Below are 25,055 nucleotides of genomic sequence, written 5' to 3' on the forward strand. Positions count from 1 at the left end.
ATATATAATTTCTACTCGGATTGCACCCGGGTCGACGACACGGAGTGCATGAGCTCATCGTCCACCGTCGTGTTCGCCGCCGGCCGGGAGGGATGCACCCTCCGTCTCCAGCAACGGTTGGGAGATGGCCGGGACCCGGGAGGATGGGACCTTTTTCTTCTTTTATATATAGAAACAAAATGAAACCTATATATATATATATATATATATATATATATATATATATATATATATGGACTGTGTAACACCAGTGCTAATGGTAACGATAGCTATCTAACTCTACGAGAAGCCCCTTATGGAGCATCTTTTTGATGAGCTCTACCATTCAAATTTATCGTTTCATTGGATTTGGATTTTGTGAAGGTAGAGTGTTTGTTTGTTTTTTGTTTGTGTGTGTGTGTGTGTGTGGAGTAGAGCTGTTTTGGGTGAATCTAGATCTCATGAAGCTCTGCTAAACAGGCCTTAAACTCTCTGATACCGATCTTAGAGCACATAGTAAGCTTTTACATATATCACAGACAGATGATTAGTACCTAATGCGTCTTGCAACTATGCTTACAAACAGTGCAGTTTCCATGTCCAATGCTTACAAGTCAGTCGGCTGCAACCTACAAAAGGCTACAGAGCTTTCAAATGGCCACCAGTACTTGTCAGCACCGTCAGAACAGGCGAATGCAAAACCAGAAAAACAATGATCAATGTCAGGATTGGCAACCACGGCACTCGTCGACAAGAAAGGCCAATCGCCCAATGTCAAAACCCAGAGCTAGTCGCAGGCGGTGACACTGGCGGGGGCGGCTGGTCGAAGGAGTCGAACACGTCTGGCGGCAGGTCGTCGAAGTTATCGGGCGCGGCGTCCGGAAGCTCGGCCTTGACGCCGCCGAGCGGGTACTCCGCGTCGAAGAACGGGAGTACCATTGGGGCGGCTTGCGTCAACGGGAGCAGCTCCTGGTAGGCGAGATGATCCGTAGCGCCGGCGTTGGCAAACCCAGGAGCCATGTTCCAGTTCCAGCCCGCCGGTACCCCTTGGACTTGGACGTCGAGCAGAGGGTACGGAGGCTGGTCGAACGGCAGCAGTGCGGCAGCGTTCGATGACGAGCACGCGTGGCTGTTGCAGGCCAGCGGCAGTGCTCCGTCGTCGAAACTGAAAAGCCCGGAGCCTGCCCAATCATACGGGGCTAGTGCGGCACTGACGCTGCGCGTCTCCATGAATGGTGTTGCTGCGCTGCATGGGTGGACAACACCGGATGAGCTGCCCTCCAATGGAACTTCATCCAGGCAGGGAACCTGACGACGCATCAGGGATCCATGTTTAAGAAAATCGTCATCCCCAGTGACACCAAATTCAAGCTGCAAACGACAACTCTAATAATCATCAGTGAACAGCGAACGGCATAATGACGTTCTTGTTTTACAGAAAATCAAGTATTGTTAATTTTAAATGAATATATACAAGAAATTATTAATATTTATAGTATATAATAGATAGGTCTTTGAATCTATTTTAAATAAGCTTTTGGAGGGTATTTTTTAATAAAAATCTCTATTTATATCAATTCGGAAGCATATAGATAGTCTCTTAGAGTTGTTTTAAATTAAATGTGGATACCATTTTATGTAAATCTAGTCAAACTTGATAAACACGGCAATTATTTTGTTCCTGAGAGAGAGGAGCGGGCAATGTGTGCTGCAACGTGCAAGGGCTTTACCACGGTGGCGGGTCGTGACTCGAGAGAGGAGGCAACAACAGGCGCCTTGCCCTTGGCGCTGCGGCTCCGGCTCCTGCTGGACCGGCCGCGGGGAGGCGTTCCCAGCAGCCTGGCGATCCGCTTCTGGCGGGTGCTCCAGAAGTTCTTCACGTCGTTGTCCGTCCTGCCCGGCAAGTAGGTGGAGATCCTCGCCCATTTGTTCCCGAACTGCGCCTGCAGCTCCAGCACCACCCGCTCCTCCTCTGCGGAGAACTTGCAGCCACTGTTGCGACGACGCGCCCAACCAGGCGATCGCCATTGGTGAATTTGTGACGAACCATGCACGAAATGCAGAAAGCAACAAATCAAGCGCTGCGCAGTGCAGAGGCGAGAGAGTGCGAGGGATGATGGTTCGGGATCAGTGCAGCCTAAACCCCAAGCAAAACGTGATTCTAACAACCACAATCGCGTCAATCGGAACAGCGCAAATGCAGTTAAGAATTCGCAGTGCACTCAAACTAGGCAAAGCGAAGGAGAAGTGAATCCAGAGCGGAGAAAACATAGGGAGGGTTTTGCGCGTACGTCTTGAGGTCTGGCCTGAGCTTGTTCACCCAGCGGAGGCGGCAGGACTTGCCCGTGCGCGGCAGGAAGCCTTTGGATCGAATGGAGCTCCAGTCCCGGGGGCCGTGCACGAGCACGTGCCTCAGCAGCACCGCGTCCTCCTCCGCCGTCCAGTGGCCCTTGCGCACCGCCTGGCCCCCGTCCGCCTGGCCCCTCCTGCCGCTGCCTCCGCCCCGCCGGCGGGCGCCGCCAGGTGCTCGAGCCATTGCCTCGACGCTAAGCGATCTCGTAGGAGGAAGTGTTCCGGCCTTCCGGGGAGAGCGGCTGCGTCGTCGTGGTCCTTATGGGGCCCAGGCGGGGGCGAGCGAGTGGCGCACGTGGCGCTGTGGGGGGCGTCCGATGTCGATCCGATGGACGGCTTTTATTCCCAAGGGGCGCGTGCGCACGAACGCGGGGCGGTTAACGGCTCCTCCCACCCCCCACGATCTCCGATTTCCGCGGACCAAGGATGCTCCGTGTGTAGCCTCCAACAAACGGTGCGGCGAAACATTTTGTTTTGTTGTTGTCAAAAATCCAAGCGTTCTACACTTCTACTGCCGTCCGGTCAGGAGGAACTCACGAATTGCCATCCTTCGGACCACCTATATATCCGGCACAAATCGATTTCAGCTAGTTTGCATTTTTTTTCTCATCAGAGAAGAAAATCAAACAAAGGATGCAAAGTAACTTCGGAGTATGTGCTCTGTGGAAATAAATTTTGAGGGATCAAAAGCTTGTGATACAATACAGGTTACAACAGTAATCTTATTACTGCCCTGCATTCTGGCTATGAATTCAGAATGACACTCTCTCATAGCTCTGAAACGTGAAGCAGCCCACACTACAGCACTCATTCTGTAGTTTCCTACCAGAGCTGAGAAATCCTCAGAGGTTCAGACAGACCACAGTTGCAGTGCGAGGGTTAGTCACTACCTCCCGCTCGGCGAGGAGGAGCTCCCATCCACCGCCGGATGCTCGCGCCCACGCCCTTCATCTCCTCCACCTGCACATGTTACACAGCGGCAGCGCACAAACCGAATTAATGTCCGGATCAGCCAAGATTCGAGCAGCGAAACCGTTCGCCGTACGGGAACGGAAGCTTCGACTAGACGCCTCACCGATCCGACGCCCGCGGCAAGCACCCCAGCGGCGACGGCGGTGGCGCCGGAGCCGACGATGAGGGAGGCGATGCCGAATGCCTTGAACGGCATCGCCACTGCCGTTCCGCTCCTGCCCCGTCGGAACCACGCGAGCCCGGCCGCGGCCTGTGCCGCGCTCGCCGCAGCCCACCACGGCCACCTCTTGGCGTCCCCGCCGCCGCCTCGGTCGTCCATCTCCGCCGCCGTCACTAGGGTATTCGGGGATCGATTCAGCTGCTGGAGTTGGCACTCTATACAACCCGAAATCTCACCGACATGCGGAGCCCACATGGAAGTGTCCAACCGCCAGACCACTGACATGTGGGACAGGGTCCACAGCGAAGCGCCTGTATGAGCTGCAGGACTCGCCGACGCCAGTCACCCCCGAATCCAGTCAATTGGAGGCTGTGGCGAAGGATTAGAACTAAATGGGTTGCGTGTCTGGGAGCAGACAAAACAAGAAAAATCATCAAAAATGTATATTGATCCTACGATTTGATAATGAATTACGCCCTGAACACGTATATAACTAATAGTTGGTGGGGCTTTATAAAATTTTGTTTTGTCTTTTTTACAAAATCTGAGGCAATTACTGTAGGGAGTGACCGCCTACAGTTCATTAATCAAAACTGTATTTTGATCCTATGGTCTGATAACGAATTACGCCCTGAACACGTATATAGCTACTAGGTATGTGCCCGTGCGTTGCAACGGTGAACAAACTACTTTCTACAAAATGTTAGTGCACAAAGATTGAAAACAAAAACGCATATATTATCACCCTCAACATCTCACTAAAAAATCTTCAAATTCAAAATTCCTTGTAGTTTCGAAATTCCTTATGTCACTACAAAAAAGGTTTACTCATCCAAGCTGCATAATTTCACCAACTTTAAGCAACTTCAAGCACCTGTTAACTTACAATACAAAATAATGAGAACCCAATTACAAAGTTACATATACCAAAATAAAACTTGACAATAAAAATTATCTACTACCCTGGAGTAAATTTTGAATAGTTGGCACCTAGCAGGTAACATAGAGTGCTCCAATATGCTTAGACCATCTCCAGCAGCTTACTCATACTCATATTTAAACTACACTCTACAAACAATACAATCTACAATGCAAAAGGTGTTTTTTGCGACCATATGTGTGAACTACTTTACATTGCACCTATATGATCATAGCGAATTGCCCGTGCTTTGCTGGTAATAGCTTAACATATTCTAGTAAGTAATGATCCAAAATAGTGAACACCTTTTGTGGTAATGTAAGTAAACAGAATAAATAAATAAATAGTTAGCATTCCATGAGGCCAGAGGAATAATACAAATGCTTGCTTCAACTAAACTGTCAGTAGTTAAGCTCAGATTATCTACATGAAGGGCATGGATGTGGGGGCGAGCTTGGCATATAAGTAGTTCTTCTACAACAGTACAAAAACATCAATACCAAGTGTCAAAAGAATTGTACAACAATGGTTGAGGAAAGAATAAAAGCAATAGAATTGTTGCGAGGCCTCTCATGTATTTATGTGTGCCCAGCGGCCCTAGAAGGATGATGCATAATTAAAGTTCATACACACACATGTATATACAAATCGTCATTGGTTTATCTAAGTTCGCATCAAAAGAATTCAGCACAGTGGTCCTAAGCAAGGCCTATATTCTCAATTGAGCTCACAACTGGCATAATTAAAGTTCATACGCAGACTGAGGCGAGATGCTGGAAGGTAAAATCAAGGAATATATACTTGAATATCCAAACCGGAAAATGAAGTACCAATAGCACTGGAAAGTTAACAGGTGAAGACAATGAAAAAGTGAGCATGAATATGTACACAGTGTGACCCAACAGACTATAGTCAGTTTCAAAAAAGACCTTTTAAGTGGAATTTATATCACATTCTAGAGGTACCAAGAAGACTATAGTTAAATCTGAAAAAGACCTTTTAAGCAAAATATAATCATGTGGAAGGTTACTGAAGGTGGATAATGTTGAAGGGATCATGAAAGAAAAAAAGAAAAATACACTAAAAGCAAGGTATATAATATTTATCACATCGTGAAAACTGTGTACCTTACTTCTACACGTGGTAGCAGAAGAAGTTATCAATGAGGCTGCGCTCGCCGCCGATTTCCCTGACCTTCAGAATCTCCTTGACCCGGATCACGATGTGGAAGGAACAGATGCACGTAAACAGCTAGCAATAAAATCAAGAAGCAGGACGCCATCAGCAAAATTTGCATGTATTAAAACCAGAGTTCTAGGAAACCCATAAGCTAGTTTAAGTGTTATTTTACAGCTTCATGTAGTACATGACTATGTACATAGGAAAAGATAGTTTAAACCGGCATTGGTTTATATAGGTTCGCATGAATAGAAATTCAGCGTAGTGGTCCTAAGCAATGCCTGTATTCTCACTCGAGCTCGCAGCTGGCTTAGTGCGACACACGTTCTCACCAAACTCCTTTTAAAATCCATATGGTGTCAATCAAACAAGCCGTATTACCTTTTAAATGATGGATTTGATACTGTTTAATGTGTAGGTGTACACACCATCTTTAAATAAACATTTGTATATGAACTGAAAATATAGCTTTTGCCTCCACTTTGATAGATTAAAATAGTCAAAACATTTTTTTCTTGGACGCGCAGGAGAACTGCGCCCCATTAGGGCTTGTTCGGTTCTACCCCAATCCATATGGATTGAGGGGGATTGATGGGGTTTCAATCCCTAGTAAGTCAAAATCTCCTCCAATCCGTATCAATCCCCTCCAATCCATATGGATTGAAAATAACCGAATAAGCCCTTATATATTGAGCAGAAGAAAATAGAAACTGACATCTGCTCATTAAACTATCATCTGCTCATTATTATGGCTTCTTCTAAACATTGTGTAAAACATGGACAATTATATGATATCAGCTTGATAATAGCAAGGCTACCAGACTTCTACAACCAACTGAGCTATAACTCCTATCAGTTTCTGCTAACAGAATGAAACAACTATCACACGATTTCACTTTAGGAAAAATAACTGAAGAAAGGCATAAAAGATGGATTTGATACTGTTTGATGTGTAGGTGTACACACCATTTTTAAATGAACATTTGTATATGAACTAAAAATATAGCTTTTGCCTCCACTTTAACAGATTAAAATAATCAAAACATCAAGGACAGGGAATCTGTCATCTGCTCAATATTATGGCTTCTTCTAAACATTGTGCAAGGCTACCAAACTTCTACAACCAACTGAGTTGTAACTCCTATCATTTTTTGCTAACCGAACGAACAACTATCACACGATTTCACTTTAGGAAAATTAACTGAAGAAAGACAAGTAGACTGATAGAGAATTGTAGTGAGGTTAATCCAGGCTACAAAATACTAATAATCATGTAAACTACTATGACATGGTAAGTAACTCACATTTTCTTTCACATCTATCGACAAACCTTGAGAATATCGAATCTGACGGTCAATCACATCCAATAATCCGCTCAATAAGCTGGTTTTCAGGAGGCAAAAAAGGAAACAATCAGCAATCGTAAGTCCGTAACAATACCATTTCACAGCAAGCTGAGAAAGGAATTTAGCGTGGGCATACTTCTTCTCGGTACAGTTGCTTTGGCATATCATGGTGGGTCATAATTGCCAACGCAGCATGACTGGACTCCAAAGCAGAGAAAACCAGAGGTTCAGCATCAACGACATCAGACTGAAGGTATCCAATCATTTGTTAGTTGCTAAGTTATAACATGCAAGAAATTGACTAAATGGCTCTGAAACAGAATAAGATAAAATTAAATGCAAATTTTAAAAATGTAAACTACTATGACATGGTAAGTAACTCACATTTTCTTTCACATCTATCGACAAACCTTGAGAATATCGAATCTGACGGTCAATCACATCCAATAACCTTGTAACTGTATCCATAGGAACCTCATGCAATATCCTTTTGGATCGAACAGATGTAATTTCATTCACGAGAACCTTAACATCACCAAGTGGGATTGACAACCAGTCACCGCCATCTCCATCGTCAGGAATTTTGGTTTTTCCACAGAAATCCTCCACCACCTCACAGAAGGTAGTGATAACATCTAAAAAGCATAATTATAACCAGAATCAGTAGAACTCGAAAAAAAAGGGAAGCTACATGGGTAGGATATACAAAGCAATAGAAACAAACCTTGAGTATTAGGAATGCTGGGAGCAGAACTTGAAACAGAATTGTTATTTTCTCTCTTCCTTATTTTTGGCTTCTTTGAAGCAATTGAATCTGAGATTAGTTCATTCTACAACAGAAAGCCCCTTAGGCCTTAGCACAAAGAACTGGCATCTATAAGAAACTGGTGGTATCTAACATAAAAATGCTCTCTATGGGAGAACTTGGAGAGCTTCTCCCACACAGGCTGGAGGATCCTCCGAATAGCTTGGCCAGAAATTTGTACATCATATCGATCATTCACTGCTGTTGCTATGTACCGATAATGAGAGAGAGACCGGTCTATGTTAGGGTGGAATAGCGTCTCTGGCTCTCAGCCTGAGAAGAGGAGGAGGGACCACCAGTGATCTCAGGTACGCCTTGGGCAACGCCATCAGCTTCTTCATCTTCGGAACATAGGCCTTCCGGGTGAAGTTGTCGTAGTCGTTGGCCTCGATCTCGTCGAGGATCTGCCGGTACAGCAGCAGAGAAGACCACACCTGAAACAACAGCAGTCACTCATCTGACCGGGTTCTGAAAACGGCTAGCGTTGTGTCTCACCGGCCATCGGCTCTCCTGGTTGAGCTCGGTGGCGCCTTCCTCTCGAGGGGCAGCCATGAGTGGAGCGTGGTGTGGAGCTTGGTCACCTTGTAGGCCGACTTGGAGAAGAACAACTTCCTCATGGCACATACCACAGTGGGGGTCCAGATCAGGACTTCACCTTCACTTGTTCCTCTTGAATCCACTCAAATCCTCGCCATCCAAGGCCCCCAAATCACCCTCGCAAACAGCAACAACCAGATAATCTCAAAACTAACCACCACCGATTCAATTCAAAATTGCAGAGCAGACCAAGCTATGAGTACGTTGACTAAAGGGGAAGAGAGCATGTTCGTGCGAGGGGATAAAAGGCCCGAGGACCGCTCAGCTCAACAGTAGCCCTCATGGAGGCGCTGAGGAGCAAAGCAGGGATAGGAGAGAGGGCACTCACGATATCATCTAGGTGGAGGCAATCGACGTTGGTGGCACGACCAAATCAGAGAACGAGGAAACGCCGGGAATCAAACCCCCGCGCCGGCCACGGGCAACAGAGGAGTAAGCTGATGGCAGCGCCATCGAGCCCGAGGGGGATCTGGCTGCCGTCTCCGGGGAGGCCCGCTCGGAGTCGAGCTCCCGCCGCAGCCCCCGCACGACGTCCTCTGCGGCCTCCTTCTCCCGACGCAGCCACGGCGCCGCCAGCTCCTTGGGGAGGGAGCAATCTTCAGGGGGTCGAGCGCGGTCCTCCGGCCTGCGCGAGCTCGGGGGGGGGGGGGGGGGCAGGGACGCACGCGGGGGAGGGGGTGGTGCAGGGGCGACGGTGGTGTCGATGTCGGCTACTCGGCTTGATGGGCACGACGATAGGTGAACAAATCTTGTTGGAAGGCGGCACATCGGCGAGGACGCCCTCCTAGGAAAGGGGGAGGAGGCGACGATGACGACGAGCAAGAGGAGCTTTGGGGTTTGGGTCTAGGTCTGACCGACCCAGGGCGTGGAGGAGCGGGCGTGGACGGGCGAGCATCGTGCACAGGATGAGGTGCGAGGGGGCGAGGGAGATTTGGGTCGCGGGGAGGTTGAGGAGAGATTGCCGGCTGGGAAGGCGGCGAGGGGAGGGCGGATTTCACGGTGACGGGCGCAGATTTCTCGGCGATGGCTTTCGCGGGGGAGGCGGGTGCACGGTGCGGACTGCGGAGGGGGTAGGCGGGAGCAGGCGCGGGCATCGCGTGGTGGAGGAGGGCGGAGCCGTGGTGAGGCGGTGGACGCCCTCCTTACACTCTTAACGAATAGTAGAGAATAGTTGGTGGGATTTTATAAATTTGTTCCTATGGTTTTGTCATTTTTACAATATATGTTCAATTTTTTAGCACTTATGTAGGGAGTGACCCCCTGTAGTTTCATTAATCAGGGAAATATTCACAGGTTACACATGAGGGTGGAAGGGGGGAACGAGATCGTCTGCAGTCAGCCAACACGACCTGCCTCTGCAGTCACGCGATCTGTGCCGTTTGTTGTGGATCCAACCGTTAACAGCTCTCAGGCTCTCCATTTCTCTGTAAGCTGGATGTTGGCCCAATAAATTTGACCCACTCAATCACTAGCAAGGAGGCAACAGAAGGCGTTTGGCGAAAGTCACGAACAGGTGGTGGACCTCCGGCCACTCCGACCGGCGCAGCTAACAGGCCAGGAATGCCATTAGAAGCGATCTTCAGAGTACAACAATTGGCACAGTCAAAAGAGTTTTATTTACGGCAACAGAGCACTTGTGGCAACAAACAACCAAACATTTTTGCATCACCAGATTCTAGCAATCAAAGAGCAGTACTTAACATATATGGGTTCACTTGAATTATAAAAGCAAAAGCTATTCCAACCAAGTTCTGGTACTAGAATTCAGCATTCAGGTGGCAACAAAGCATCAACAGCAACAGAGAACTCAGCTATGCTCTCCACCAAGCTTTGTTATTAGAATTCAGCATCAAGATCGTTACTGACTCCACTCTGCAAAATTAAAAAAACAAGTGAACCTGCAGACTAGCCAATCCATGTGCAGCTTTAGGCATAATTCCTGCATCATCAGCTGTCTCAATTTCAAAACCTTGTAGCTCTGAAATTTTCCTTTGAGACACCATCAAGTGTGAGGTTTGTGGCAAGTGAAGAATATGATTGTGCTCTAAAATCAGATCTAACACTTTATAATTTCCCTTCTCTCGGTCCATTACAACACCCATCCGAACTTGACAATCAGTTCTTGTTTCAGCTCTTGGACACTTTGTTAGATGATCCCTTTTATCTTTCAATCTATGACCCTCATTTGCACAAACATATCTGCAGGACCTAACCTTCCCATCTGACTTTCTTTTGTTTGTGTACATTTTCCTAACCTCAAAGCCCTTTAGACCTCCATAACCAACCCAAAACATCCAAGCCTCTTCTATTGTACCGAACTCCATTCCAACTCGAGGTACTAGAACAGGCAATAAACCTTCCCTGCAAGGATTTTGTATTTGGGGGTAAGCTAAACAACACAAGTTTAAAATGGTCCAACCGTAGCTGAACAATAATAGTCTTGTTACTGGATTATCAATAGGTTTATTACTGGTTTATTACATACCTATTCCCTTCCATTTCAGATGCGTGGATTTCCTTTTTGATGCAACAAGCTGAAGTTGGTGTCCCCTTTGATCAATTCCAAGTTAATCTGATTTCTAATGGGAAGAAAATAAGAGAACGCCATACCCATGAGAACGTCCATGAGTTCGTATTGATGTAAAGAGACCACAATGCAATCAAAGTATTAAAGAATAGATGGAATTCATGAGATGATCACCTGTGCGGATGTGCATCAAATGGAGGACGACAAAGCTGCGGCACAAGTCGCCGTCGCGCCAAAAAACAGAACCGACGCCAAAAATACCTAGCTTCAGCGCCAGCTGTGGCTAATGACGTTAGAGCCAATTTATTGGGCCGGGAATTAATGGGCCGGAAGCTAGCTGTGAAGGACAAAGCCCATAGAAGCCAGTAGCTGTTCGATGTGTGATAAACGGCACGGATCGCGTGACTGCAGAGGCAGGTCATATTGGCTGACTGCAGACGATCTCGTTCCGGAAGGGGGAGGGGGAAGATGTTATCTAATTTACCAATTCTTGATACTATCTGCCAATCAGAACCTCACTCTATAACAGAGGAGTACTTTTGCAGGGGAAGAAAAGATAAACAGGCCTGAGCCCACCACGGCCACCTCTCGGCCTTCCTGCAAAATCTGTTTATTATTTGGATAGAGAAGTACTTTTGCACCGGAAGAAAAGATACCAGCCCACCGAGTTGTTTGGCAATCCCACGCGAGCTCGCAGACAGCCAGTGCCCACCTGGACTCTCTCAAAAAATAACAGTCACAACTAGTTTGAGAGCAACATAATGGAAGGAGATTTAAATTCTCCTTCGATTCTCTTGCTTCTAAACTAGACTTTAGACTGTTCGCAATAGACCGTATAAAATAAAAAATTTACACTATAAACTATATCGTTTATAACGTAAAGTTTGAAATACGAGATAAAATAAGCCAAAAAAGCGCTGTCCAGAACTCCAGATACCATGCACGACACGTCTGGAACCTTGTGCCCACGGAACGCGCACGCTGTTGCGTGCGGATCATAGGGGTTCTTCCTTTACTCTCGGTAGCCACAACCGAAATGATGAGGCGTTTTTGTAGTGCTATCACAAGGCTATGCGCAGCACTGCCCCTTCCTCTAGCACTATAGTAGATAAATATAGTGGATAATTTAGAGAAAATCACTGTAGAAGATAAAAAATAGGAGTTAAAATTTTAGGCTATCCGCACTGGCGGTCTGGAAAGCAAACGCTATCCGTTTGGAGTCCGCGATACAGTAGGCCGTGTCTGCAGCGGTGAACTCGTTCACCTACGCTAAAATACAGTCGGGCGTCAAAAACTCCAAATGTAGCGCTGAACTGAGCCATGCAAGGTGGGACGGCTGCAAGGCTTGCGAGCCAGGTGGGACGACTGCAGGTGTGAGGCGGGCCCAGTATGGATATAGAGTAAACATGAGTGCGGAGGATTGTAGTATAGAGTAAAGAATTTTGCTGATCAGGACAGAATATTCTTTTTAGGGTAAAAATTTAGAGTAGTATGAGTGCGCAAAATTCTTTACTCTATACTACAATCCTCCGCACTCATGTTTACTCTATATCCATACTGGGCCCGCCTCACACCTGCAGTCGTCCCACCTGGCTCGCAAGCCTTGCAGCCGTCCCACCTTGCATGGCTCAGTTCAGCGCTATATTTGGAGTTTTTGACGCCCGACTGTATTTTAGTGTAGGTGAACGAGTTCACCGCTGCAGACACGGCCTACTGTATCGCGGACTCCAAACGGACAGCGTTTGCTTTCCAGTCCGCCAGTGCGGATAGCCTAAAGGTACAAATTTACCGGGCTGTGAACAGCCTGAGCTGCGTCCGGACTCCAGAAGAGGACGAAACCCACCCACCAGTGCTACCGTGCCGGTCATCAGTTGATCGGCGATAGGGAATTTGAGTTATATCGATAAAATTAACTATTTTATGTTGGTATAGTCTTGTTTTTTTCAGCCAACTATGGCCGTTAAAAATTACTCCATGTATTTCGTTTTAGTTGTCGCTGGATAGTGCAAAATTTAACTATCCAGCAACAACTAAAAAGAAACGAAGAGGGAGTATTAATTACCCTCGGTTTTTTCTTAACCGACGTAAATCACTTTATTTTCGTTGGCTACACCGGTAAAAACTATCAGATTATTTTTTATCAGTTTATATGTGGAACTCGGCATAAATTAGATTTCTATTAATTTTCGTCGGATGATCTTACACGGCGAAAAGTATCTTGAATAGCTGCAGGTTTTTATTTCCTTAGCTAATTTATATATGCTTTCTTAAATATTCACAAAAAAATCGGCCCACTATATTTATTTTTTTGGCTATTGTGCAAGTCCACGCGTCTTATTATGTTGTGTGTGTGAATGCGGACGCGCGTGCTTGCCTGCCAGTACGCCGTACACATCGGCGCTTATTATACGTGATACCGTGATACGTGAGTGCTGGCCGTCGTCGGCTACGGTTGGCGTCTCACACCATTCGTTAGGTACCGGGCTATACAAGTTTTTCAGTTTTTTTTTTTCTATATAGAAAAGAGAGAGTGTATATGTGGTATCAAAAACAAGGACCTGCTTGGTTCTATACGACGCAACAGGATCAGAATGGGAAGAAGAATCGCTCTATAATTCGTTGAACCTAACATCAGCAAAATCAAAAATCAAGTGAAGGTCCGTTTTCTCAACATGACACATATTTCTGTCCTACATTCGTAGCTTTTCTGCACGTACGGCATCGTTTTGATCTTCGGGGACCACACAGCTTCACACTTCACTATATTGTATGTCAGTAACAAAAACTAAAGAACGCCATATAAAGTCAATGCCAGTTCTAATCACACACATATGTGTAATACTATTACATAGTGACATACATATATCCTAATGCCCCAGAAAGAGTCGTCTGAATCTGGCATTTTTATAACTGTATGTACTTTGTTTATCCCTTTTTTTTTCTAAACTATAAGTCGTTATATGTGTTTGACACTTTGGAACGGTTCCGATTCACACTCGAAACCAAGAGAGACGCTTCTCTTTTTAAACTACACGTTCGAATCGGCTAAAATGTGGTCACACACCTATTTTTATCATCATCTTATACACTTTAGTTGTAAATTTAAGAACAATTAAGTGTAACAAGTTAAAAATAGGTTGTGTTTATGTTTCCCTTTCTACACGAAAAAGTCCTAACGGGGCGTTTGGATCCCTTCATTTTAGAGGAATTGGAATTCACTCAATAAAGTAACTTATTTAGTTTGGAATTTGACATTCCACCACTTTCTAAAGTTCAGATATAAGTCTATCTCAAATTCATGGGGTAGAGGGTGGGAAATGATTTTATACATTACTAGAATTGGTTTCTAATCTATAACTTACATGATATTCTTCGTCTCACTCCCATATAGTAAAAATGTAGCACATAAATATCTTCGACATCTTGCTAATAATAGTATACAAATATATTTTGCATAAAACCGAATTAGCTTAATTGATATATGCCTAAATTACTATTATTAGAATGGAATTCAATTCCAATGATCCAAACGGGGCGTAATCTTTTTTGAAGCATATGTTTATTTTTAAGTTTTTTTTTGAAAAAAAAAACATACTTCATACGAACCAAAACCCAGTCTATTCGAAACATTTATTGCAAAAAAAGTTGAATTCAAAACGTTTTTATTAGAATGTAGATCTCCACCAAATATACTTAAGTATATAGGGAAACAGTATTCAAGAAAGCGGAAATGTATTAATTTAGAATGAAGGTAACGCCAAAGCTCCTTCTAGACAATTTGACAAAGCTCCTTCTAGACATTGCCTTCATCTAAAATTACCATGCTAGTATATGAGTAAATATAGAATACAAAACTATTGATCGTTAAATTGAAACAGTTTGAAACGTAATAGATAAAAAATGGCATACATGTAGGCTCAGTGGGTTTGCGGCATTGTCGGTGTCGTCGCGTTGCGGACGGTAGAATGGTGGCCCCGGCCCGATTTGGCGTCCCGAGTCCAGAGTCCTTCCTGACCATGGGACAGGGATCGGACGGCTTCCACCAGCACAGCAGCGCGGCAGCATCGAGCGCTCGGAGAAGCACCACGTGTGTGAAACGCTAGGTTGAAGCAGAAGCTGACTGGTGGAGCTCCCACGTGTTAGCGACGGAGAGAGCTCTGCAGTGGTTTTTGAGAGGCGCTGCTACGCTGCCCGACTACTCGATATGTTACGTCAGCAAAAGCGGTACGTATATACGTAGAAATTTCGAGTGATAAATACGTAAATTTCGTGTATAAAACTAGCGATAGGAGAGATGCCATTGATAAAGACAGCAAGTTTAAAATAGTCTGTGTGTACTGTAGGTGTAGCCTCTCCTCCATCCCAACGGCAAGAATAGCAGTCTCTGCCGTCTTCGCAGGAGCAGGACAGAGGAAAAGCAGAAGCAGGCCAGCCCAAAAGAAGCACGTTCACGGTTCACCAAGTCAAGCAAACCTCTCTCAAATTCCAAACCCCCACAATCACCGCACCCCCTTCCTCCTTCCACATTGCCCATTTGCCCCCCCAAGCAAGAGCAACCAAGCACGCCGCGGTCCGTGCTCCCTCCCTCCCTCCGATCTAGAGTAGAGCGCGCGCCCAAGTCTAGAACGGAGACCAATGCGCAAGGTGCTCATCAACGCCGTCCTCTTCCCGGCTCTCGCGGCGGCGGTCGCTCTGGCCATCTTCTGCTTCGTCCGCTGCCGCCGCCGCCGCGGCCGGGGTCGCGGCCGCGACCGCTCGGTACTGCCCTCGCACGGCGGCGGCGCGAGGGCGGACCGGTTCCAGGCGGGCGGCGCCTCGGGCGGATACGCCGCCGGCGGGGGGGAGGAGGCGCTGATGCGGTTCCCCGGCGGCGAGGCGCTCACGGTGGCCGCGATCCTCGAGGCGCCCGGGGAGGTGGTGGCCAAGTCCTCGCACAGCACGCTGTACCGCGCCGGGCTCAGCGCCGGCGAGGCCGTCGCGCTGCTCCGGTTCGTGCGCCCGGCCTGCGCCGCGGGCGCCGACGAGGCCCGCGCGGCCGCGCGGGCGCTCGGCGCCGCGCGCCACCCCAACCTCGTGCCGATCCGCGCGCTCTACATCGGCCCCCGCGGGGAGAAGCTGCTCGTCCACCCGTTCTACGCCGCCGGCTCGCTGCGCCGATTGCTGCAAGGTCTGTCGTTTCCCCCCTTCACGTCATCGTTTGTTCTCGACCCAAACTAGTAGCTTCGAGTAAGGCTGATCACGCGAAACGATTTGCTCGAGTGTCGGTACCGGTAAGAATTCCTGGTCCTGGTTCCATCGCTTGGATTTACTGCAGAATTTGCACTTGGTCTCAGATTTAGATGATCTCGTCATCTCATGCCTGCGGGCTTCAGTAAAAGCGTCGCAGTCGCAGGCAATGATGCTACGCAGATTAAGCAAATTGCTGTGGTGGCTTGGTGGGTGGGTACTATGTTACAGCCTTGCAGGGTGGGTTTTTTTTTTCTTGTTACTTTTAGCCATGTGTCTTCACTGTTACGCTTTATGCTCTTGTCCTCAAGACCTCAACTACACAAAGGGACAGTTCATAAAGTGCTTAGTAAAATTTTCATGGTTGGTTGTTATCTGCTTCACTGAGCATCTTCATTCTTGTTGCGTAAGATCCCGGGTTCACATGTGGCAAGCTTCACTCCTTTTCGGTAGTAATGCTTTCGAGCTTTTAATTGTTGTCTCTATAATTTGGGTGATGCAAGTCCTCCATCAAATCAAGGCTTTGGGGGGGGGGGGGGGGGGGGGGGAGCCAGCTTTTTTTCCAGAAGCACACGGTGGTTGTTTTTATTATCAGATAGATATATTCTGGGCTTTATATGTTGGTGGAGTGGTGGCACTTGTGAACTGTTTGTGGTTTCCTGCATCTATCAGCATTCGTTTTCAGGGAGTTGTTGGATCGTATTCTTTGATTAAACATATACTATATCTTAACCATCAATTAGTCTAGTAGATAAAAACTTGCATAATAGTTTCTGCTGCTTAATTGCTTGCATGCATGCATGCACCAAATCGATAACCAAGTGCTTGAAAAGGACAGTTTTGTTTGGTCATAAAGGAATTCCACCGGCCATTACCAGATCGATAACCAGCTAGTCTCAGTTTGCAAGTTCTGATCTTTATCTACTATTCTGACCTGCAGAGGGAATCAATGATTCACAGAGGTGGGAGATAATCTGCAAGCTGTCGATCGGGATCGCCAAAGGACTGGACCACCTCCACACAGCGTCGCACAAGGCAAACGTTCACGGCAACCTCAAAACAAACAACGTCATGCTGGACGCCGATTTCCAGCCCAGGATCTCAGACTTCGGGCTCTACCTCCTGCTGAACTCCGCCGCGGCGCAGGAGATGCTCGAGACGTCTGCGGCGCAGGGCTACAAGGCCCCGGAGCTGATGAAGATGAGGGACGCCACAAGGGAGAGCGACGTGTACAGCCTGGGAGTGATCATGGTCGAGATGCTCGCTCAGAAGGAGGTCGCAGACGGCCGTAATAAGCCGCCGCCGAACGCGCGCGACATCCACCTGCCCGCCTCCTTCAGAGACCTGGTCCTGGAGAGGAAGATCTCAGAAGCTTTCGGCTCCGAGCTTCTTCTGAAGCGGAGCAAGGACTCCGGGATGGAGGGCCGCCTGGACGCCTACTTCGAACTGGCGACGGCCTGCTGTAATCCGTCGCCGTCGTTGAGACCGGATACGAAGAAAATACTGAAAAGGCTTGAGGACATAGCAAGACAATAATAGTAGAGGCGTGCGGTCGGGTGCGGCGGTGAGGCTATCCCCGGTCCTGTTTAGAAAGTAAGTGTGGTGTTATAGCAGCAACCGCCCAACAGAGGATTACTTGTAATGTTTGGTTACTTGTTGCATACGACGGCAGAGATTGTACTGGCGCGGGCCGGCGTTTGGAGAATGATCGTAACGTAAACTTAGGAGCCACAAGCGTGCATGTATAGAAAAGGTACACTTTTCAACGTAACTACATAGGAACTCATCCCAGAACATAAACCGTGGGTGCTTTCTTTCGACGTGGAAACTGTATCAGGCAACTAGCATCTGTTGAACTCTCTGGTGACTGAATTTTGTCGACAAGACATGTAGTAGTACTCTACTAAAATATTGCAAGCCAGTGACAGCAATGATGCATACTCTCTCTCGGTCCTGTATACCCTAGGGCTCCTTCTGGTCAAAAGTTGCCCACTGCCCAGGCCTCTATGCATGCATAGGGTTTGTTGGTCTCTTGATTCCTTTGTCATCAACAATCCTTGGACTTTCCACAAGGAAAACATGGGTGAGCAATGAAGTACGTCGGCCCTTCTGGAGGCAGGCACCGGCTAGTGACGTCCTATCAGCGTCTCTTTTGTGTCGGCCTCGAAGCGAAGCTTCACTGCTTTGCCATGTCGACATCAGTAGCACGGCTACATGCTGCAACGTCAAGCTTAACCCTATCGGACGTAGGAAAGCTTGGTCTGTTTCCAATTGTTCTCTCGACCTGGCAACAGGTCAAACGGACATTTTAATCACTAGAGAGTGGGCGAACATGAATGTCAGTGCTGTAAATCTGGGCATGCCAGGCCGCAGATCTCAAATTTTGCACCCACGGCATGCGGCCAAATCTGGTCAGCATGGAAGGGACCTGTCAATTCTTTGTCACACTCGAGGAGATCGAGGCTCTGTTGCTACTTACAATTACAACCATGTGACCGTAATCACATAGTACCCTGTGACGGTCAGCATTCAGAAACCCATCACATTGGTCATGCTCATACTCATCATACACGGCAATCTTGCCGAGCAAAGAAAAACCACTCTAGCCGCTCCATGTGCTGTTGTTCCTGGCACGTGCCTAGATGGTGCCTCTGCCGTGGCGCAGAGGGTGCCGTGCGTAAACAAGTCACCGAACCGAGCACAGCCAATGTTCTTGACAGCCTAATTACAACACACATTTACAAAAGGCAACGTATCCAATGCACATAGACTGCTGGTGCACATCATGCACATATTAAATCCTGCCCTTTCATCTAAGATCAAACGTCTCACAATTATCTCACCTCTCTCTCTCCTGCCTATTTGCTAAAATGCCCTCCCGCCTCTCCCACTTCCTGTCGTGTCGTTCTTTAGAAAGCTGTGTGGCGGACTGTTTATCTGCTTGATCAGAACGGCGGGGAGTATGCAGGGTTCAGCCGTGCCAGATTTTTTTTTTGCTTCCTCCGGTCAATAGAATATGAATGTATTGCGTAGGTGAATATATAGTGGCGTTTTCATGCACCAACAGAATGAGCAAAGAAACTGACAACATCTAGTACATATATCCCCTATTGTTCTCTCTCCATCTTTCTCTGCCTCTCAAATAAAATATGATATATCATAAAAAACTGAATATGCTCTAACTTTTCGACCAATGATTTGAAGCTGCAGCTCAAAAACAAAAAATAATATGCAACAGATTCAGTAAATCTTTCACTGCGCCATTTTCGATCACCATACCTATGTACCACAGTCTTGTATAGGACGACATGGTAAGATACATGTCATCCAACAAAGAGACCGTTGATTCTAAATCGCCCTGGGCAGAAAATCCATAAATTAATTACAAAATTAACAACATACGAGGGTCATCCGTGGTGATCGTTTCTAGGAGGTAAATGAGGGAGATGAGAGGCCTCTAATCAGGGAGACGAACAGCCTGCTAGTGAGCTTTCTGAAAAGTGACATGCACTAAGTGAGGGAGGTGGAAGGGGATTTTATAAAAAAGGCACGAGAGAGATGTGGGATGTGTTTGAGACGTTGGATTTTAGATCAAAGGATCTGATTTAATATGTGCATTATGTGCACCAGCAGTTCATGTGCACTGGATATGTTGCCTTTACAAAATACACACCAGATTAAAAACAGAGATGTCCATCACTTGTTATACACGTGATTACTGTCCAATAAAACTTTGGTTGCCACCGCTGAGGGTTCCCATCTCTTTCAACATCTCCCGCGACAGTGTCTTGACAGCAATTCTCCTGGGAACGGAGAGTGGAAGACGACGTACTCCTTCCTTCAGTTGCTGGATCATGTACCTGATAACCTTTAGGCACAGCGTTTTGGGGGCGAACTTTATCACTCCTATTTATAGCCCTAGTCTGCATCAGCGCCTGCAATTTTATAAGAAAGCTATAAGACAGAAGGATCCTGTACACTGTCCTTCATTGTCTTCAGTCTTTGCCATTCTATACGTAGCCTAAATCCTGTGAGTCATGGATCTTCTTTAGTTAATGCAGGTATATCTGACCGTGCAGTGACTGCCGTTTAGCCCAAGCACAAAACAATAGTTTCATCTACTACGTCAATTAATGACGGAGAATCCATAACTGATTCAATAGATTCTGGTGGTTTCACGACAGATTGGGAGACAATAGGCTTCAAAAGAAGATGCAAACACCAAATATATTAAAACAAAATATATACTCCCTCCGTTTCTTTTTATTAGTCGCTGGATAGTGCAATTTTACACTATCCAGTGACTAATAAAAAGAAACGGAGGGAGTATATATCACTAGGAAAAGCTGCACGGATTGAAGCCAGATGATATTAAGATTTGTTTGGTTTAACTACACTCGATGGATTACCTGTGACCAGTCAAACACACACCATTGACGCATTCTCAGTGCCTACAATATCACTCGAACACAAGATACTACTTTGTATGCCTCGAACCAGACACGCCATTGACGGCATTCTGAATGCGTACAGTATCGCTCGAACACAAGATACTTAGGATGAAGTCACAACATAAAAGTCATAACAACAGGCAAAGGATTAGAAAGCGTGTCATTTCTGTCGAGAGCTCTGTGTGCATGTAAGGACCTCAGTGGCAAAAGAATCGATACAATTAGCAGCATTCGACATTCCTGGAGTCCTGCGCGGCTGCGCCACCCAGAGAAGCACTCAGTGGACATCAACTGCAGCAGTCCAAGTTATCCTTGCTATGTGAAAACCCAAAGTGCTGAATAACTCAGAGAAGATCTTTCGCTAGCTTTGGCGGCACGTCTATAGAATGGACGTCAGCAGTTGATGGCAGAAGGTGTTGGTCCAGCTCTTCCAGATCACTGTCTCCAATAACCGATGAAGATACCGAATCCATATCATCATCTAAGGAAGGGAGAAAATAAAGGGCAGCAAAAATGTGAGCAAAATAGAAGATAACTAGCAAATGAACAAGAAGATGGCACAGCTCACACCATATAAAAACTATCTACTGGTGTTTGCAAATGTCAGTTAGAATATGGAGTATAGCTTATAGAAGGTTACACTATATTGAGCTGAAGAAAATCAATAATCTGTGGTGTTGATAACTCAACCCTATCTAACTTGCTAGCTACTAGACATTATCATTGCCCCTTTTTTACTAGGTATATTATGAGTCATGCATAACATAACCATCAAGCAAATCAGATTAATGTTCCATGAAACGAAAGTATGCCAGGTCAAAAGGAGAGAGAAAAAGTTTGATCTCCTGGTGGTTATTTTGAATATGATCAAAAGGCTGCCAGATTACTTACTAGTAAAGTATTCAGGATGGTCAATCGCTCATTACACCAAGGAATACCAGTCAAATGGTGGTTCCATATGTTGATGAGTTGATCAGTTGATGTATATAGGACATTTGAAAAATGCAAAGTATAATAACAAGGTCTAGACATTTAGGTAGCAGTTCATTAAAAAAAAACTCAGGCCAACTGCACAAATACATACAAGAATTGTCAGGCACAAACTCACCAGAAAATGCAGGATGAGTAGGGACGTGTCTTACTGTGGAAACTTGGATGCTTTCTGGTAGAAGACAGTTGAAAAATGAACCTAAATATAAGGGGGGAATACAATCAGATACTCTAAAGTATGAAGCACGTCAGGACGAAGACATATCAAACTGGTGATACCAACCCACTCTTGCTAGCCGATTCACCCACCCAGAGATTGATTTCCTGGTCAAGTTTTTACAGACATCATCTGTAAAATGGTTGCAGTTCTTTGAAATCAAATGGTATGTGTTGCCATTGTACTTTCCTGCAAGATTTTCAATGAACGAGCGGAACTCTGCTCTAGACAAGTCAGTTGTGCCCATCCACACAGATCTTCTGTAGGTGAAACCAGGACAACTCTTTGGTTCCACCTCAAATACCCCACTTGTTGGAAACTCGTGTGCTCCATATCCGTACTCCATGCCGTGGACTGTTTATTTGAGTAAAACATACAGTGGTGTTTGAGTTTAAACTCGTAAAAATCAGTTAGCCAGCGCAATGCAAGCTCAAATGCAAGTCAAGAGGTAATGGCAACTGCTAATGGTATAACTTTTTATGACAGAGAACTAATGGTACAGCCTTACAAATAAATAGTGTAAGGTACAACACTCAAACAAGAGTACCACAGAAAAGTGAAGTACATATCCTTCAGTTTTAGAACGGAAAAAAATATGTGCATCCCGGATGCAAACAACCTCTTTTACAGCCTCTCGCATCCAACACTTGGAGGCCCATAAAAACAGATCAAAATTTGTAACTTAATTCTTTAGTAATTTATTTTTCTTCTATTTATATGGACCATAAGATGGTGGATGTGAGTGGCTGTAAAAGAGATTCTTTGCATCCCAGATGCAAATTGTCTTTTACTTTAGAACAGCAAATAGGTCCTAAAACACACGCCTACCAAGTACCAACCCTCGCAAACTATTATTCCAGCCGTTGGCAATGCATAACATGATACACATACACCTATTTTGATTTTTGAGACAATATTCACCCTTACTACTCGAAGCTTTTTTAGGCCTTGTTCGTTTGTGTCGGATTGCACCCGGAATCATTCCAGCTAATCAAAGTTTATATAAATTAGAGAAGCAATCCGGTTAGGAATCGTTCCGACCCACCAATCCGGCACAAACGAACAAGACCTTAAGTGTCCATCCCTATGCCACAGTTCACCTGGCGTATTTGAGCACATTACAGCCATTGAAGCTTCAACAAGACAACAACTGCTGCGTACCTGTCAGAAACAACGGATGAAAAATTTGACCCCCCCTGATTTAGCAGTTTTCTTCGATGCTCGGAAGGTACTAATCGAATTTCTTTTGTTGCCTACGAAGAGCAGCAGAAGCTCGTAATATCCTGGAAATTCAAAACAAAAAAATATCGCAATTTCGGCCTCCTTCTCTTCAACTACAAACTATCGTTCTCCCCTCTTCAATCACTAGACTACAGTTTCGGGTAACTACTAGTCACAGCTGAAACTTTATCCCCTCCAAACAGGTATTGTACTTGTACGAGCACGAGAATATGTACAACAGTACAACTTCAACAGAACACCCATGTTTTCGGAGTGGAAAATAAATTCCGAGGCAAGAGGAAGTGGGAACATAAGCACCTTCGATTCCGGAGTGGAAAATACCGAGGCCGAACCAGTAGAGGTAGTTGTTCATGGGCGTAAGGTCGTACACGTTGAGCACCACGGGCGCCCCTACGCCGGAGCCGTTCTGCGCTTCCATGCCCGCCGCGCCGCCGGTGAAGCCGAGTGGCGCTACAGATCTCGCGATTTGTGCGTCATTAGCTTCTCGATTAGTGCCCCATTCGAGATGATTCGAATGGAAGCGAGGCAAGGGATCGTTTTGCTCCGCCGCTCCGAATTGATTTGGTTCCAAGCGAGGAAGGGAAAGAGCTCAACTAACAAGGGAACGAGAACAACTAGCATGGTTACCACCTTGACCTCTCGAGATATTTTTCGTAATTAGGTGACGGCGCTGTCGTTGGCGTTGTAATCTATTCAAGCCACTGTCATGTGGGGCCGGAAATCCGGTGAAATACAAAAATTTCCCTATTTGGGAGGGCGCTCGAGAGCAAGAGCTCAAAAAAATTGACTCCTAAAATTCTATTTAAGGTGTATCTCAAAAATTATTGATAGTTGATTTTAACACTTTCTTTATTAGTTCCCTTAAAAGTAATCAAAAATATTTTAAACTAGACCAAACTGGTCTTGAGCCTACGTTGATAAAGGAGAACCAACAGTAGGACCGAGCGATAGTAGAGGCCCAACCGATATCGGAGGTCCAATAGCGGGTCATGCGACGACAGAAGGTAAGGTTGTGCGAACGACGAGATGGCGCGGGCGACGGTAAAAGGCGAGGTCGTGCGACCATGCGGGGGATAGCCCGACAAGCCCGACAGATGTTGCAAAAAAATATAGAGCGCTACGTAGATAAGTAGCAAATGGACACGTGAATAGGGCTGGATTTAGGCCTCAGGCCTAGCACATCTAAGTAGATTAGGCCAATATGTCTCTTGGGCCATATTTTTTTATTGGCGTCCAATTAGCCTGCCATCCTCACGCGCACACGTTGAACCTCTATCCTTCGGTCTGCGCCCATGTCGCTAGGGATCTCATAGTCATCGTCTTGTCAAGTCACCGCCTTGGGCCTTGGCGCTTCATCCGCAGCTATGGTCCACGTCCTCGCTGTCTCCCAACCCTAGGCCCTAGTGTCTAGCGCCTACCGGCGCCACCCGCCACCTCGTGCCCTCCCCAATATGGTGTGTCTATGGGCCACGCGAGTGCCTTGGCTACTTCCGGGTGACCGGCCACATCGTGCCCTCGATACTTCTGACAGAGATGAAGTCCTCCGTGTGTGCGCCCTTTGACCTCTCTTGACAGAGATGATTGTGGTTGGGGATTTTATTTGTATGCTTTTAAAACACCTCAGCATTAGGGAAAGATAAATGTCCATCGAGTGTAATGCCTCAATATTCTATAAAACGCACAAAACTAAATTGAACCTGTCGTTCAGTGTGTACTCCGGTGTATATGGAGTTTGTCAGAAATCGTTGAGGAGTAACTGAAAGGGAATTAGGCTTACACCTATTTCCTAAACTAATTTTGGTGGTTGAATTGCCCAACACAAATATTTGGACTAACTAGTTTGCCCAAGTTTATAAGTTCTACAGGTACCAAATGTTCACCATAAGCCAATAAAAAGATCAAGAGAAAGGGTTCAAACAAAGGAGCAAAGGGACAACCGAAGGCACCCTGGTCTGGCGCACCGGACTGTCCGGTGTGCCACCGGACAGTGTCCGGTGCACCAGGGAACTCCAAGCGAAACTCCTCACCTTCGGGAATTTTCAGAGACGCCGCGCTATAATTCACCGGACTGTCCAGTGTACACCGGACAGTGT

At 46.2% G+C, this 25,055-nt stretch overlaps 5 protein-coding genes and 1 long non-coding RNA gene across 6 annotated transcripts; 1 reads left to right on the forward strand and 5 right to left on the reverse strand.

The window, feature by feature from the left end:
- Positions 1-467: 467 nt before the first annotated feature.
- LOC541747 (probable transcription factor MYB58) lies at positions 468-2,877 on the reverse strand. The gene is made up of 3 exons (XM_020545522.3): positions 2,271-2,877; positions 1,710-1,971; positions 468-1,350 (listed from the first exon to the last, which is right to left on the reverse strand). The coding sequence occupies exons 1-3, from the start codon at positions 2,513-2,515 to the stop codon at positions 754-756; spliced, it is 1,104 nt and encodes a 367-aa protein (XP_020401111.1). The 5' UTR covers positions 2,516-2,877; the 3' UTR covers positions 468-753.
- Positions 2,878-2,967: 90 nt separating this feature from the next.
- LOC118473613 (uncharacterized) lies at positions 2,968-3,818 on the reverse strand. The gene is made up of 2 exons (XM_035963527.1): positions 3,407-3,818; positions 2,968-3,291 (listed from the first exon to the last, which is right to left on the reverse strand). The coding sequence occupies exons 1-2, from the start codon at positions 3,746-3,748 to the stop codon at positions 3,211-3,213; spliced, it is 423 nt and encodes a 140-aa protein (XP_035819420.1). The 5' UTR covers positions 3,749-3,818; the 3' UTR covers positions 2,968-3,210.
- A 3,096-nt stretch (positions 3,819-6,914) lies between these two features.
- Positions 6,915-8,053, reverse strand: LOC103642908 (sister chromatid cohesion protein SCC2). The gene is made up of 5 exons (XM_020545523.1): positions 8,009-8,053; positions 7,632-7,737; positions 7,292-7,542; positions 7,044-7,154; positions 6,915-6,944 (listed from the first exon to the last, which is right to left on the reverse strand). The coding sequence occupies exons 1-5, from the start codon at positions 8,051-8,053 to the stop codon at positions 6,915-6,917; spliced, it is 543 nt and encodes a 180-aa protein (XP_020401112.1).
- A 1,849-nt stretch (positions 8,054-9,902) lies between these two features.
- LOC111590317 (uncharacterized) lies at positions 9,903-11,102 on the reverse strand. The gene is made up of 3 exons (XR_002749434.2): positions 11,011-11,102; positions 10,795-10,888; positions 9,903-10,670 (listed from the first exon to the last, which is right to left on the reverse strand). It is a non-coding gene; the product is annotated as an uncharacterized lncRNA (long non-coding RNA).
- A 4,090-nt stretch (positions 11,103-15,192) lies between these two features.
- LOC103642003 (putative kinase-like protein TMKL1) lies at positions 15,193-17,946 on the forward strand. Its single transcript, XM_008665312.4, has 2 exons — positions 15,193-16,003; positions 17,003-17,946. Exons 1-2 carry the CDS (start codon positions 15,472-15,474, stop codon positions 17,596-17,598), a joined length of 1,128 nt encoding a protein of 375 aa, XP_008663534.1. The 5' UTR covers positions 15,193-15,471; the 3' UTR covers positions 17,599-17,946.
- Positions 17,947-20,385: 2,439 nt separating this feature from the next.
- On the reverse strand, positions 20,386-23,604 carry LOC100283076 (EREBP-4 like protein). Its single transcript, NM_001155978.2, has 4 exons — positions 23,260-23,604; positions 21,787-22,074; positions 21,622-21,702; positions 20,386-20,994 (listed from the first exon to the last, which is right to left on the reverse strand). The coding sequence occupies exons 1-4, from the start codon at positions 23,378-23,380 to the stop codon at positions 20,858-20,860; spliced, it is 627 nt and encodes a 208-aa protein (NP_001149450.2). The 5' UTR covers positions 23,381-23,604; the 3' UTR covers positions 20,386-20,857.
- Between the last annotated feature and the right edge of the window lie 1,451 nt (positions 23,605-25,055).

The sequence above is a fragment of the Zea mays genome, chromosome 10, assembly GCF_902167145.1.
Source record: "Zea mays cultivar B73 chromosome 10, Zm-B73-REFERENCE-NAM-5.0, whole genome shotgun sequence".
NCBI lineage: Eukaryota > Viridiplantae > Streptophyta > Magnoliopsida > Poales > Poaceae > Zea > Zea mays.